At 39.1% G+C, this 12,565-nt stretch overlaps 1 protein-coding gene across 11 annotated transcripts in view; it reads left to right on the top strand.

Moving 5' to 3' along the window:
* myo3b (myosin IIIB) overlaps positions 1-12,565 on the top strand; it is a 481,967-nt gene that overhangs the window by 47,952 nt on the left and 421,450 nt on the right. For 10 of the 11 annotated variants that reach the window (XM_059966610.1, XM_059966606.1, XM_059966605.1 and 7 more), the window contains one exon: positions 4,448-4,593. In XM_059966610.1, the coding sequence (XP_059822593.1) occupies positions 4,448-4,593 (146 nt within the window). Of the gene's footprint in view, positions 1-4,447; positions 4,594-6,843; positions 6,901-12,565 lie in introns of those variants that run through there. The other variant, XM_059966614.1, reaches the window with a different exon arrangement.

Here is a 12,565-nt window from a genome sequence, read left to right as displayed (position 1 = left end):
GCCCTTCAGCCCATCTACTCTATGCTGAATCATTAATCTGCCTAATCCCATCGATCTAAACCTGGACCATAGCCCTCTGTAGGTAGATGACCAAAACTGGACACAATACTTCAAATTAGGCTTCACCAGCATCTTGTATAGTTTCAAAATAACATCCCAACTCCTGTACTCAGTATATTGATTTATTAAGACCAACGTGCCAAAAGATTTCTTGATGACACTATCGACCTGTGACAGCACTTTCAAGGAATTATGGATCTGTTTATCCAGATCTCTTTGTTCTAGCACATTCCTCAGTGTCCTATCGCTCACCATGTAAGTTACACCCTGGTTGGTGCTCCCAAAGTGCAACACTTCGCACTTATCTACATTAAATTCCATCTATTATTTTTCAGCCCATTTTTCCAGCTGATCCATATTCCACTTCAATCTTGGTCTTGTCTGCTGCCTACTACACCTCCAATCTTGGCGTCACCTGCAAATTTGCAGATCTATTTTTACCACGTTATCATACAAGTCATTGATATAGATGACAAACAACAATGGACCCAGTACTGAACACTGTGGCACACCACTAGTCACAGGCCTCCAGTTAGAGGCAACCATGTACAACTACTCTTTGGCTTCTCCTGTGAAGCCAATGTCTAATCTAATTTACTACCTCATCTGGAATACCAAGTGATTGAAACTTCTTGACCAATCTCCCATGCGGGATATTTTCAAAGGCCTTACTAAAGTCCATGTTGACAACATCTACTGCCTTGCCTTCATAAATCTTCCTGGCAACTTCCTTAAAGAAACTCTAATATTGGTTAGGAATGACTTACTAAGCACAAAGCCATGTTGACTATTCCTAATCAGTCCCCGTGTATACAAATACTTGTATATCCAGGCCCTTAGAAAAGCTTCCAATAACTTTCTTGCTACTGATGTCGGGCTCACCAGCATATAATTTCCTGACTTATTCTTAGAGCCTTTCTAAAACAATGGAGCAACATTGGCTATCCTCCAATTCCCACCCATGGCTGTGGGGTTTTAAATATTTCTGCTAGGGCCCCTGCAGTTTCAGCACTAACTTCCCACAAGGTTTGATGGAATACTTTGGGGATTTATCCATCCTAATTTGCCTCAAGAGAACAAATGCCACCTCCTCTGTAATCCATATAAGGTCCATAACCTTGCTGCTGCTTTGCCTCACTTCTATGGACACTGTGTTTGTCTCCCGGTAAGTATAGATGCAAAAAGACCATCTCCTTTCTCTCTTTTGGTTTCACAAACAGATTAGCACCCTGATCTTCCAGGGGACCTGTTTTCAGTCTCTTGCTGTTCTTTTGATCTTAATATATTTGCAGAAGTCCTCGGGATTCCCCTTCACCTGGTCTGCTAGAGCAACGTCATGCTTTCTTTTAGCCCTCCAGATATCTTTCTTAAGTGTTCTCTTGCATTTTTTGTACTGTGCACCTTCTTTTTCTTAACCAGGGCCTCAATATCTCTCAAACCAAGGTTCCATAACCTTGTTCTCCTTGCTTTTTATTCTGACAGAAACATGTAAAATTTGCACTCCCAAAATTTCACTTCTGAAGGCCTTCCAGTGTTCAAGTATACAACTCCCAGAAAGCAACCTGTCCCAGTCTACACTTGCTACATCCTTTCTCCAATTTTAGTATCTCAACCCAAGGAGCAGATCTATTGTTTTTCATAACCACCTTGAAACTAATGGCATTATGATCACTAGTTGCAAAGTGCTCTCCGACACAAACTTGTGTCACCTGCCCTGTCTCATTCCCGAATGGCAGTACTATTGTACTCTCTCTGGCTGGAACTTCTATGTACTGATTAACGAAGTTTTACGGAACACACTTGATTAACTGTTTCCCATTCAGTCCTTTTACAGTATGGGAATCCCAGACATTATGTGAAAAGTTAAAAATCACCTACTATCACATTCTTACATTTCTTGTGACAATCCCTCTTCAAATTTGCTCCTCTGAATCCCGTGGACTGTTGGGTGGTCTACAATATAATCCCATTAACATGGTCATACGTTTCTAATTCCTCAGTTCTTATTTGATGAGTTCTTCAGTCTCTCGAGTCTGAGTACTGCTGTGACATTTTCCTCTCCACGTTTAAACCCTTCCACTCTACCAAGTCTAAAACAACGGAGCCCCTGAACATTGAGCTGCCAGTCCTGCCCCTCCTGCAACCAAGTCTCACTAATGGCTACACTGTCATAATTCCAATTGCTGATCCATGCCCTGAGCTCATCCGCCTTTCCTACAATACTCCTTGTGTTGAAATATACGTGGCTAGAACATTAGTCTCACCACATTCAACCTTTTGATTCCTGACTTTGTATGTAGGCTTAACAACGTCTTCATCCATAACCACTCCACTGGTTCTGGTGCTCTGGTTCTCATCCCTGTTAATGGTATTTTGATATTTTGCTCATTATTAGTATTTTGCTAACTAACTGGAATCTGAGAGCTAAATAGCAAACATGAGGAAATCTGCAGATGCTGGAAATTCAAACAACACACACAAAATGGTGGTGGAATGCAGCAGGCCCAGCAGCATCTATAAGGAGAAACGTCAACAGTGTTTCTCCTTATAGATGCTGCCTGGCCTACTGCGTTCCACCAGCATTTTGTGTGTGTTGTCTGAGGGCTAAATCCTAGTCAAAATCTCGAGACTTCATGTCAATCTTGTCTTTCAAGTTTGCTTTTTCACATTCACTGCATGTCCTGTGTTTATCAGCTGGTCATTTAAATCAGCTTATAACATGTCAGATAAACAGAACCTAACATGTCTTCACTTGTTCTGAACCATTTTCTCTGTGTACTGGATTTTGAATTTTAATTTGATTTATATTAAGGAAATTTTAAATTTTTGAGCATGAAGGTGAGAAGGAATATATTTAAATTGGTGCAAATTTGACTTTTAGGCTATATGCGCTAAGAATACTGAAACATTAGAAGTCAGCTAATTTTCACCAGCCAAACAAACCAATGTGTACAAAACAGTGAAATAAAAGATGATTAGTAGTTGTGGCATGATGATACCAACTTCACTTTTAATGCATAAATAATACATCGGAGGAGTTGTTGAACCTCGATCACTACTCAAACCAAGGTTTTCCCATTTATGATGGATTTCCTCTCACTGAGTAAAATATAATCTCAAACAAACTGTGCATTCCCGCTTTCTCTGTAACTTTTTACTTGGACTGTGCTCTTAAAAACATGCACATTTTTTAAAAAAAGTACATCAGAAAATATACCCTTTGTCCCCTTTCTGCTCGCCTTCTCTTCCATGTGGCAGTGGGTGCTGGAATTTCCACTTCAAAATGTGTCTCTGGTGGATTAGCTAGCATCCACCATGCCAAAGCAAATGAGATCCCTTTCCACTGACTCTGACTCAAGGCCAGCATTTTACTGCTGGGAAGCACTGAAGGGTATGATTCTCGCATACTGTTGCTGTTGCTGCATGCAGATTTTGATCATGTGATATTTTATTGGTCTCTGGCATTGTACACTTCCATTCTCCTTGCAGCCCCAGCTGTCTTTCCTTGCACACTGTCACAACAAAAAAATACAGCTTGCATAGATTTATTTCCTTTAGCTATCAATATAACTTGCTTTCATTAAATATTGTGAAGTGCTGGTTCTAAATTGGAAGTTCATAAGTGTTAATTTTAAACAAGTAAATTGGGTAATTCATTGTTTTCTCTTTTAATTGAGATGAATGATGGCATATATAATTCATGATTTTGCAACTATATCTTCTAAAATACTGATTGTTGTTCTTGATCTTGAACAGTGGAATTCACTGATGTTTTGAGAAGACTTTATATTTTTTTAAAAATGCAGATTTCTCATTTGGCTGTAATAATTTTGCATATCATTAGGGCAAATCTCGTATGATCCTTTTCATCTGTCAATGAAAGCTTAAGAAATGAACTTTGGAGAATTGAATGTAAAAGATTTTAAAAAGCTGAAGACAATATTTATATATTTGATTCCCAGATTAACAAAAAAGACCAAGACTTTTTTTTAATGAATGTGCACAAAGCCAAGATGCCTTAAAGTACACTTAAGAATGAATATTATTAATAAATGTACAGTAGTTACAATTTAAAGTATTTTGGAATATAATTTTGCAATATGAAAATATATGGCTTATGGCAGTAATTATTATATGCTGCAAGGACTTGTGTGTTTAACAAAGAATGAATGCTAATCATTTTAAAAATTATTTGCATATGTGCTATTTGACAGCGTAATAATTAATGTTATGCTGTAGATAAATGACAGTGACCTGTGCCTGACAATTACTATACCAGTTTGAGTTTACTTCCTTCACATAATTGATGAAGAACAAAATAAATGGAAGTGTAGCTACCAATGCAATTCTGAATAAACTGGTGGTTTAATATATTACTAATTGATAGGTCATTGCTTGTGAACAACAATTTGACTACTCGTATGATACCCGATGCGACATCTGGTCTTTAGGCATCACAGCAATTGAACTCGGTGATGGCGAGCCACCTTTGTCTGATCTGCATCCTGTGAAAGCACTCTTTAAGATTCCAAGGTAGGTCACTAGATGGCTCTCTTGGCTTAGTTCTAGTTCATGATTACAGATGAAAAAAAACGATCCTTTGTGTAAGGATTGGAAATGTATTCTAACTTTGAAATATAAGAAAGTTACTGATCTGGGTAATTGACCAATATGAAGATCTGGGAAGTATTTGCTGGAAAACATTGAAGCGTTTACATATTTTCATTCTATATATGGAGCCATTGGCTGCTTTTTGACAAATGGCTTTGAGTTGCACAATAACTTTCCTACTAACATACAGGCAGCTCCTGGATTACATAAGGGTTTCATTCCTGTCAACTGCTCGTAAGCTAATTTCTCTTAGAAACCCTTATTGTATTGCTCTATGTATGCCTGCTATAATTCTCTCATTTAATCGAATAATCACCCACATTGCCCGTAAATAAATTATCATTTATCTGGTCATTAATGAGTACCATAGAACATTTTTATTATATTGGTAGCTTGAAAAATATTTGATGTATGGGAGAATATGCCTAACTTATATTTCCATAAGCCAGTTCATCATAACTCAGTGGCTCCGGATACTTCCTATCTGGTGAATCTGTGACTTGTGCTATTATAGATCTTCCAAGTGAACCATTTCACAAGCTTTCATCACCCAAAAAGAACAAAAGCTATATGATCACTTGTACATCCTAGATGTACAGCTGTTTATTTCAGAGTGTGCTGTCTGCCTGTGCTACAGACTGCAGCTAGTCCAGCCCCCCACTATCCTTTGTCTGAAAAACGAAACGTGGTCCAGGTGGCAGCATTGACAATCAAATGGAAGAAAGAGGAGAGGAATTAATGAGCCAAAAAATTAATACAAAAAAGACAGTTTACAAAAATGAATTGAAAATCTTATAATGATGAAAAATAATTAATTTACTGGATCTGAAAAATAGACAGGTTCATTAAATGTTTTGTGTAGTTAGAATTAAATACCTGTAGATAATATAACAAAGATAATGCTGAAGTATTTTCCTCCAGGCTTTGTGAACATTGTCTTGTGACTGATGTTTAAGTATGTATATTCCATGCAGAATAAAAGTTATATTTAAGAGTGCAAATATATCATTGAGTGAAAACTGTCTCTAAAGTGGTCACTCTCGACTTCAGATTGGATAAGAATTTTTTTTTATATTTGTACTCTTCGTTTGTTTTACAAGCTTTTATTACATGTACAGATATTCCAGTATCTGAAATATCAAACTATGTGGATTTCAGTTTTTTATTCAATTGTTTGTCAACTTTTTACTAAATTATAGACTGCATTTCATGTATTTTCTATTTAGAAGTATCGAGAACAATATAGACAATAAAAGGGAAATGGGTTTAGTGAAATTATCTCAGAACTAGAGTTTGTTTCCATCATTTACTTACTTCAATTATTGCATGAGTTTTCACTTTGCACATAAGATGAGGTGATTGACAATCGGACAACTAAGTAGCAACTCATTTTGCTTCATATTTTAATAGAGAAGGTGATTGATAAAGCATGAAAAACTGAACTGTCAAGGATTGCTTCATGCCAAAAACTAAATCATTGCACATTGCAAATAATTTGTTCTTCATTGCATTTCTTTCTCCTCATGGCTATTTATTGCTGATGAGAATTTAAATGCTGCAATAATGCAAGACTTGACCTTAATCACCACCATCATAGAGTTATTATCAGTGGTCCTTTTGGTTTTAATTTGCATTTCTGATTAGCTCTGATTCTTATTTTAACTGCTTAACAGTGTCTGTGCATTACAATGTTATCTCCATCCACCGTACCCAGAACCTAGAATTGAACATGATGTGGTGTGAGAAAAATGATATTCAGTGGTACTTAAGCTTGTTTCTTCTATACTTGTATTAAATAGAGCATAAGAATTATAGTTAGAGAAGGGAATACAGATTTGCAGTATAATGATGTTAAATATTTGAAATCCAAATGACTTCAAAAAAAAATCGAAGAGCAAAAAAATGTCAGAACATTGTGAAAGAAACTAATTTAAAATGTATGTTCATCGATATTTCAATCAATGTTCTCTTAAATTTTGTTAGGTCTAAATCAAAAGTTTGTTGAGGAATTGATAAAGATATTCAAAGCTTCTTTTTAGTTAACATTTATATTTGAATTGAGCTAATAGGTTAAGAAAAATCAATTTTGATCTTGGTGTAGGAAGAGAGACCAGATACCATTTTTGGTCCAGACAGTAACGTGTTGTTTCTCCCTGTGCTTTATTAAAATAGATTCTTGGATGGTACTCATAAATCTCCTGAATAGGGACCTCCAATACCTGCAGTTGGAGATAAATCATACTGAGAAAACACTGAACCATGAAATGATTCTGTTAACATGTCATCTGTCTGAAATATATTTTCAGATCCCCAACAGAAGGGGCTGAATTGTAAAAGGATGGTGGTCTGTCACTGTTGATAATTTGGGGTTTAATCCCTTGACCCTTTCAGCATCTGTTTACAATGCTAGAATATTTTTCTTTAATTAAAAAAACACAGATAAGTGAAGATTATGGCACTGTGGCAAACATCTTTAAAGGTTCATGTATATATTCTTAGGAAGACTGCTGGTGTTTAAAGCTAACTTCATTCTAGCAATGTAATGTTACAAAATGGTAAATTAATATGAGGATAAAGTTTTTGCCTCCTGTAGAGGTATTCAGTATTGTGCATGAAGAGCTGCATTTTATGGCATGGCATTTAACTAATATCTGTAGCATTATATATGGCACGCTAATGTTCATTATATTTTCTTGTCCAGAACTTGAAATCAAAATATCAATCAATTTCTGATTATTTTAATGTAAGAAAAATAGAGAAGCACAAATGCATTTTTGATATAATTATGGTTTCTAAAGCTGCACTCACATTACATTTTCATTGGATTCCTTTTGAACATAGGGAGACTCAATATTTATTTTCGGAAAAGGGCTGAGTTTGTTTTGATAAATGCTGTGTAGTTTTAGACGTTCAGGTGCAAAGTGAGAACAAAGCTTGGAATAGTGTTTCTGACTAGATTCCATTAATGCCTTTTGCATTCTCTCTGAAGCCAGCAATCTTGATCCAATCAGATGTGCCAAGTTGCTTATAATTGATTTAATTGTCAGAAGTGTAATTTGCACTGTTATATAAATGCTACTCAAACATCTGCAACCAAAAGCTATCTAGAGCGACTTTTCAGTGAAATCTGTGCATATTATCATCTTATCTAGAGAAGATAACGCTGGTAAGTGAGGACTCTTTGCATGCAGCTCTGATGGAAATCATCAAATATTTCTATTTAGGCCAACTACAGCTGAAATCCACAGTCACAGCTGTTGGAACTTCAGTATGCAACAACATTTTAATGTTTTTTTTAAATCTACTGATCCTCACAATTGGTGGAACCTGGACGGCAAACTCAGATCCCCTTTAAGAAAATGGAAGTGAAGAATGCGGGCGGGTTTGTGGGTATGATTAAACCCCCAGACCCCCACTCTCAGCTATCCTGCTGATGTATGTATGGTCTAGAAAATTGAAGATCTTAGAACAAGATTGCAGTATCAGACGGACATCAGAGACTGCTGTGTACATTGCTTTATCAAAACATGGCTCATCCCCGCTAGTTTGGATACAGGGCTGCAGCCCTAGGGCTTCACAGTTCACTGTAAAGACAGGTCAGATGAATCTTGTAAAGGTAGAGTAGCTGGAGAATGCTTCACGATTAACTCATCAGGGTTCAGATGTGACAGCTCTGTCTCAGCCCTGCTCACCTGACCCACAATATCTATCAGAATCAGATTTAATATCACCAGTTATATGTGGTGAAATTTGTTAACTTTGCAGCAGCAGTACCATGCAATACATAATAATAGAAGAAAAACTTATAGCATGAATATATACAGTGCCTATAAAAAGTATTCATCCTCTTTGCAAGTTTTCATGTTTTATTGTTTTACAACATTGAATCACAATGGATTTAACTTCGCTTTTTTGACAGTGATCAACAGAGAAAGGCTGTTATGTGTCAAAGTGAAAACAGCTATCTACAAAGTGATCTGAATTAATTACCAATATAAAACACAAAATAATTGATTGCATAAGTATTCACCCTCTCCAAGTCAATATCTAGTAGATACACTTTTGGCAGTCTGTGTGGATAGGTCTGTATCAGCTTTGCACAATTGAGTACTGCAATTTTTTCCCCATTTTTCTTTTCAAAACTACTCAAGCTCTGTCAGATTGCATGGGGATTATGAGTGAATAGCCCTTTTCAAGTCCAGTCACGAAGTCTCAATTGGATTGGGGTCTGGACTCTGATGATTTGGCAACACCAGCACATTAACTTTCTTGATTTTAAGCAATTCCTATGTAGCTTTTGGCTTTATGCTTGGGATCATTGACTTGCTGGAAAACAAATCTTCTCCCAAGTCACAGTTCTCTTGCAAACTGCATCAAGTTTTCCTCCAGGATTTTCCTCCTGTATTTTGCTGCATTCATTTTATCCTCCACAAGCCTTCCAGGGCCTGCTGTAGTGAAGCATCCCCACAGCGTGATGCAGCCACCACCATCCTTCATGATAGGGATGGTGTGTTTTTGTTGATGTGCAGTGTTTGGCTTACGCCAAATATAGCATTTAGTCTGACAGCTAAAAAGCTCAATTTTGGTTTCATCAGACCATAGAACTTTCTTCCAACTGACCTCAGAGTCTCCCACATGCCTATTGGCAAACTCTAGACTAGATTTCATGTGAGTGAGCTTTTTTTCAACAGTGAGTTTGTCTTTCTCTTTGCCACTCTCTCAGGCAACAGTAGTTGTATGTGCAGTTTCTCCCATCTCAGCCACTGAAGTTTGTAACTCCTCCAGAGTTGTCATGGGTTACTTCTTGCACGGTTACTCAGTTTTTGAGGACAGTCTGCTGTAGGCAAATTTACAGCTGTGCCATATTCTTTCCATTTCTTAATGCTTGACTTAACATTTACTCGAGGAGATATCCAGTGACTTGGAAATTTTGTTGTAACCATCTCCTGACAAGCTTTTCAATAATCCTTTTCATGGAGTTGGTTGGAGTGTTCTTTTGCCTTCATGATGTAGTTTTTGCCAAGATACTGACTAACTAGCAGTTGGACCTTCCAGATAGAGGTGTATTTTTACAACAATCAATTGAAACACTTTGACTGCACACTGGTGATCTCAATTTAACTAATTATGTGACTTCTGAAACCAACTGGCTGCACCAGTGATGCTTTGGTGCATAGTATTAAAGGGGATGAATACTTAACAATCAATTTAGTGTTTTATTTTTGTAACTAATTGAGATCACTTTGTAGAGATATGTTTTCACTCTGACACGGAAGTGTCTTGTTCTGTTAATCAGTGTCAAAAAAGGCCAATTTAACTCCTCCGTGATGCAATATTGTAAAATAATAAAACGTGAAAACTTCTGGGGTGGCGGCAGGGTGAATATTTTTTATAGGTGCTGTATGTATACATCTTGGAGGACAAAGAGGCTTATCCACCGGGAGTTTCTCTGACCATTTCCTTATTGCTGGCTTGATAGCCAGTCTGATTTTCGCCCTGTCTAGCCTGTGATCCATATAACAGTCTGCACTCAGCGTGACTCTAGTGTGTAAAACATCCAACACGTCCTTTTGGCGCACCAGGATGCAGTGCAGGTGGTGCCAGTGTTTGGATCGGGGTTGTCTCCAGGCCACCTTGAACCTGGCTTTCTGTTGAAACAGCGCATTTGTTACAGCCAGGCCAAATTTAGTGCAGAGCTCCAGGAGCATCCTCCTGTTGTAGATGCAGTTTCCGACACCATGATGACCTGGCCTCGACATCTCTGCCCACTCTGGCACTGAAATCGCCCAGGACAATGATCTTGTCTGCCTTGTATGTTTCCAGCAGGAGGGACCTCAGCTCCCCATAGAACGCCTAGGGTCTGATTGCAGCATGGGGCCGTAGACACTTACAAGGGTGACAGGTTGCTTGTCTTGTAGCAGGAATTGCAAGGGCAGAAGTCGGGTCTGAGTGTCTGACCATTAGGCTTTGAAGCTTACTGACGACGGTGTTTTTGATCCTGAAGCCCACTCCTGACAGTCTGTTCTCACTGCTGCTTCTGGCTGACCAGAGAGAGTGTAGCCTACACCATGGACTATCAAAGATCTTTGATCAGCAAAACGTAGTTCACTTATAGCAGCAACGTTAATGTCCAGCCGAGTTAGTTCTCGTGGCACAAGCACTGAGTGGCTTTGGGCCCAGTTACCTTCTGTAGAGTCCTGCATTGTGCGTAAGTTCCAGTACACGATTTTGAGATATGTTGACTTTGATTTATATTCCTTTTTCTTACTGCTTGAGTGAGATGCCCATTGGCAACAAAATGTTGGTGAGGCAAGCTTTTTTTTGAACCTCCTTTTCTAGGTCCGTCTCCATCCGGAGCAAGCTGAGCTAATCCCGAAGAGGGCAGCTTGGTCACTCGGAGGGCTGCCTCGAGTCAACAGACAGACGACCCATGGGTCTGAGCCGCCTGCAGGCAGAGTTGAGACTGTGACTTCCAGTGTCATCTAAGACCTGTTGTTTCGCCCCCTTCTCCAAAACCGTAGGACTTTTCTTCCTGCCCATGCTGTGTAGGTTTATAGTGAGATTTGGTGCATGCCGACCGACTCCACTCTTTAGGCCCGGGGATGTTCCACAATGGCACAGTGAGCTGCGATGGCCGCAGCCACAGCGAGGATGTAGGTTGAGTACCGGAATTTTCCTTCCCCTGGACAGACTGCATGGTGAGCCCTATCTACCTGGGTTTGGAATCTAAGTTGTCCTGCTCCTAAGCTGGCTGCCAACAAAGGCTGATGAGCCCAGTTATACCACTGGATACTCAGTCCCGCCATGACATAGCAAACTCAGTAAGAACAGTGACGCCAGTGAAGGTGTTGCTATGGGCACAGTAGTGTAGGAGAGACCCTAGGTGAGTGACCTCCTACACGGCAACCCAAACACTGGTCCTGTGGTGACCACTACATCTGGAAAGGAGAGGCTATGGAAGATGCTTCACCTTCCTTCAGTAAGCAGGATGCCCAGCCCAGGATTCACCCGTCCCTTTTTTTTTGTGTCTGTATATATAAAATTGTTAAATAAGTAGTGCAAAAAATAGAAATTAAAAAAAGTAGTGAGGTAGTATTTATGGGTTCAGTGTCCACTCAGAAATTGGGAGGCAGAGGGAAAGAAGTTGTTCCTGAATCGCTGAGTGTGCCTTCAGGCTTCTGTACCTCTACCCTGATGATAGCAACGAGAAGAGGGCATGTCCTGAGTGATGAGGATCTTTAATGATGGACGCCCCCTTTTTGAGGCACTGCTTCTTGAATATATCCTGGTTACCACAGAGGCTAGTGCCCATGATGTGCCACTAGTGCCACTAATTTTACAACTATCTGCAGCTTACTTTGAACCTGTGCAGTAGCACCCACATGCCAGATGGTGATATGGTCAGTTAGAATGTTCTCCCTGATGCACCTGTAAAAATTTGCAAGTGTTTTTGGTTACATACCAAATCTGCTCAAACTCCTAATGAAATATAGCTGACATCTTGCCTTCTTTATAGCTACATTGATATGCTGGGTCCAGGTTAGGACCTCAGAGATACTGATACCCAGGAACTTGAAATTTCTCACTCTTTCCATTTTTGATCCCTCTATGAGGATTGCTGGGTCTTCCCTCATCTTACTCTTTCTGAAGTCCACAATCAGCTCTTTGGTCTTGCTGACAATGAGTGTAGTTTATTGCTGTGACACCACTCAACTAGCTGGTATATCTCACTCCTGTACGCCCTCTCATCTCCATCTGAGATTCTGCCAATGATGGTTATATTGTCACCAAACTTATAGATGGCATTTGACCCTTGCCTAGCCACAAAGACATGGGTTTAGGGAGAACAGAGCAGTGGGCTAAGCGCACATCCCTGACGTGCACCAGTGTTGAT

Source organism: Hypanus sabinus, chromosome 4 (assembly GCF_030144855.1).
Source record: "Hypanus sabinus isolate sHypSab1 chromosome 4, sHypSab1.hap1, whole genome shotgun sequence".
NCBI lineage: Eukaryota > Metazoa > Chordata > Chondrichthyes > Myliobatiformes > Dasyatidae > Hypanus > Hypanus sabinus.
This window is presented reverse-complemented; position numbering and strand designations above follow the sequence as displayed.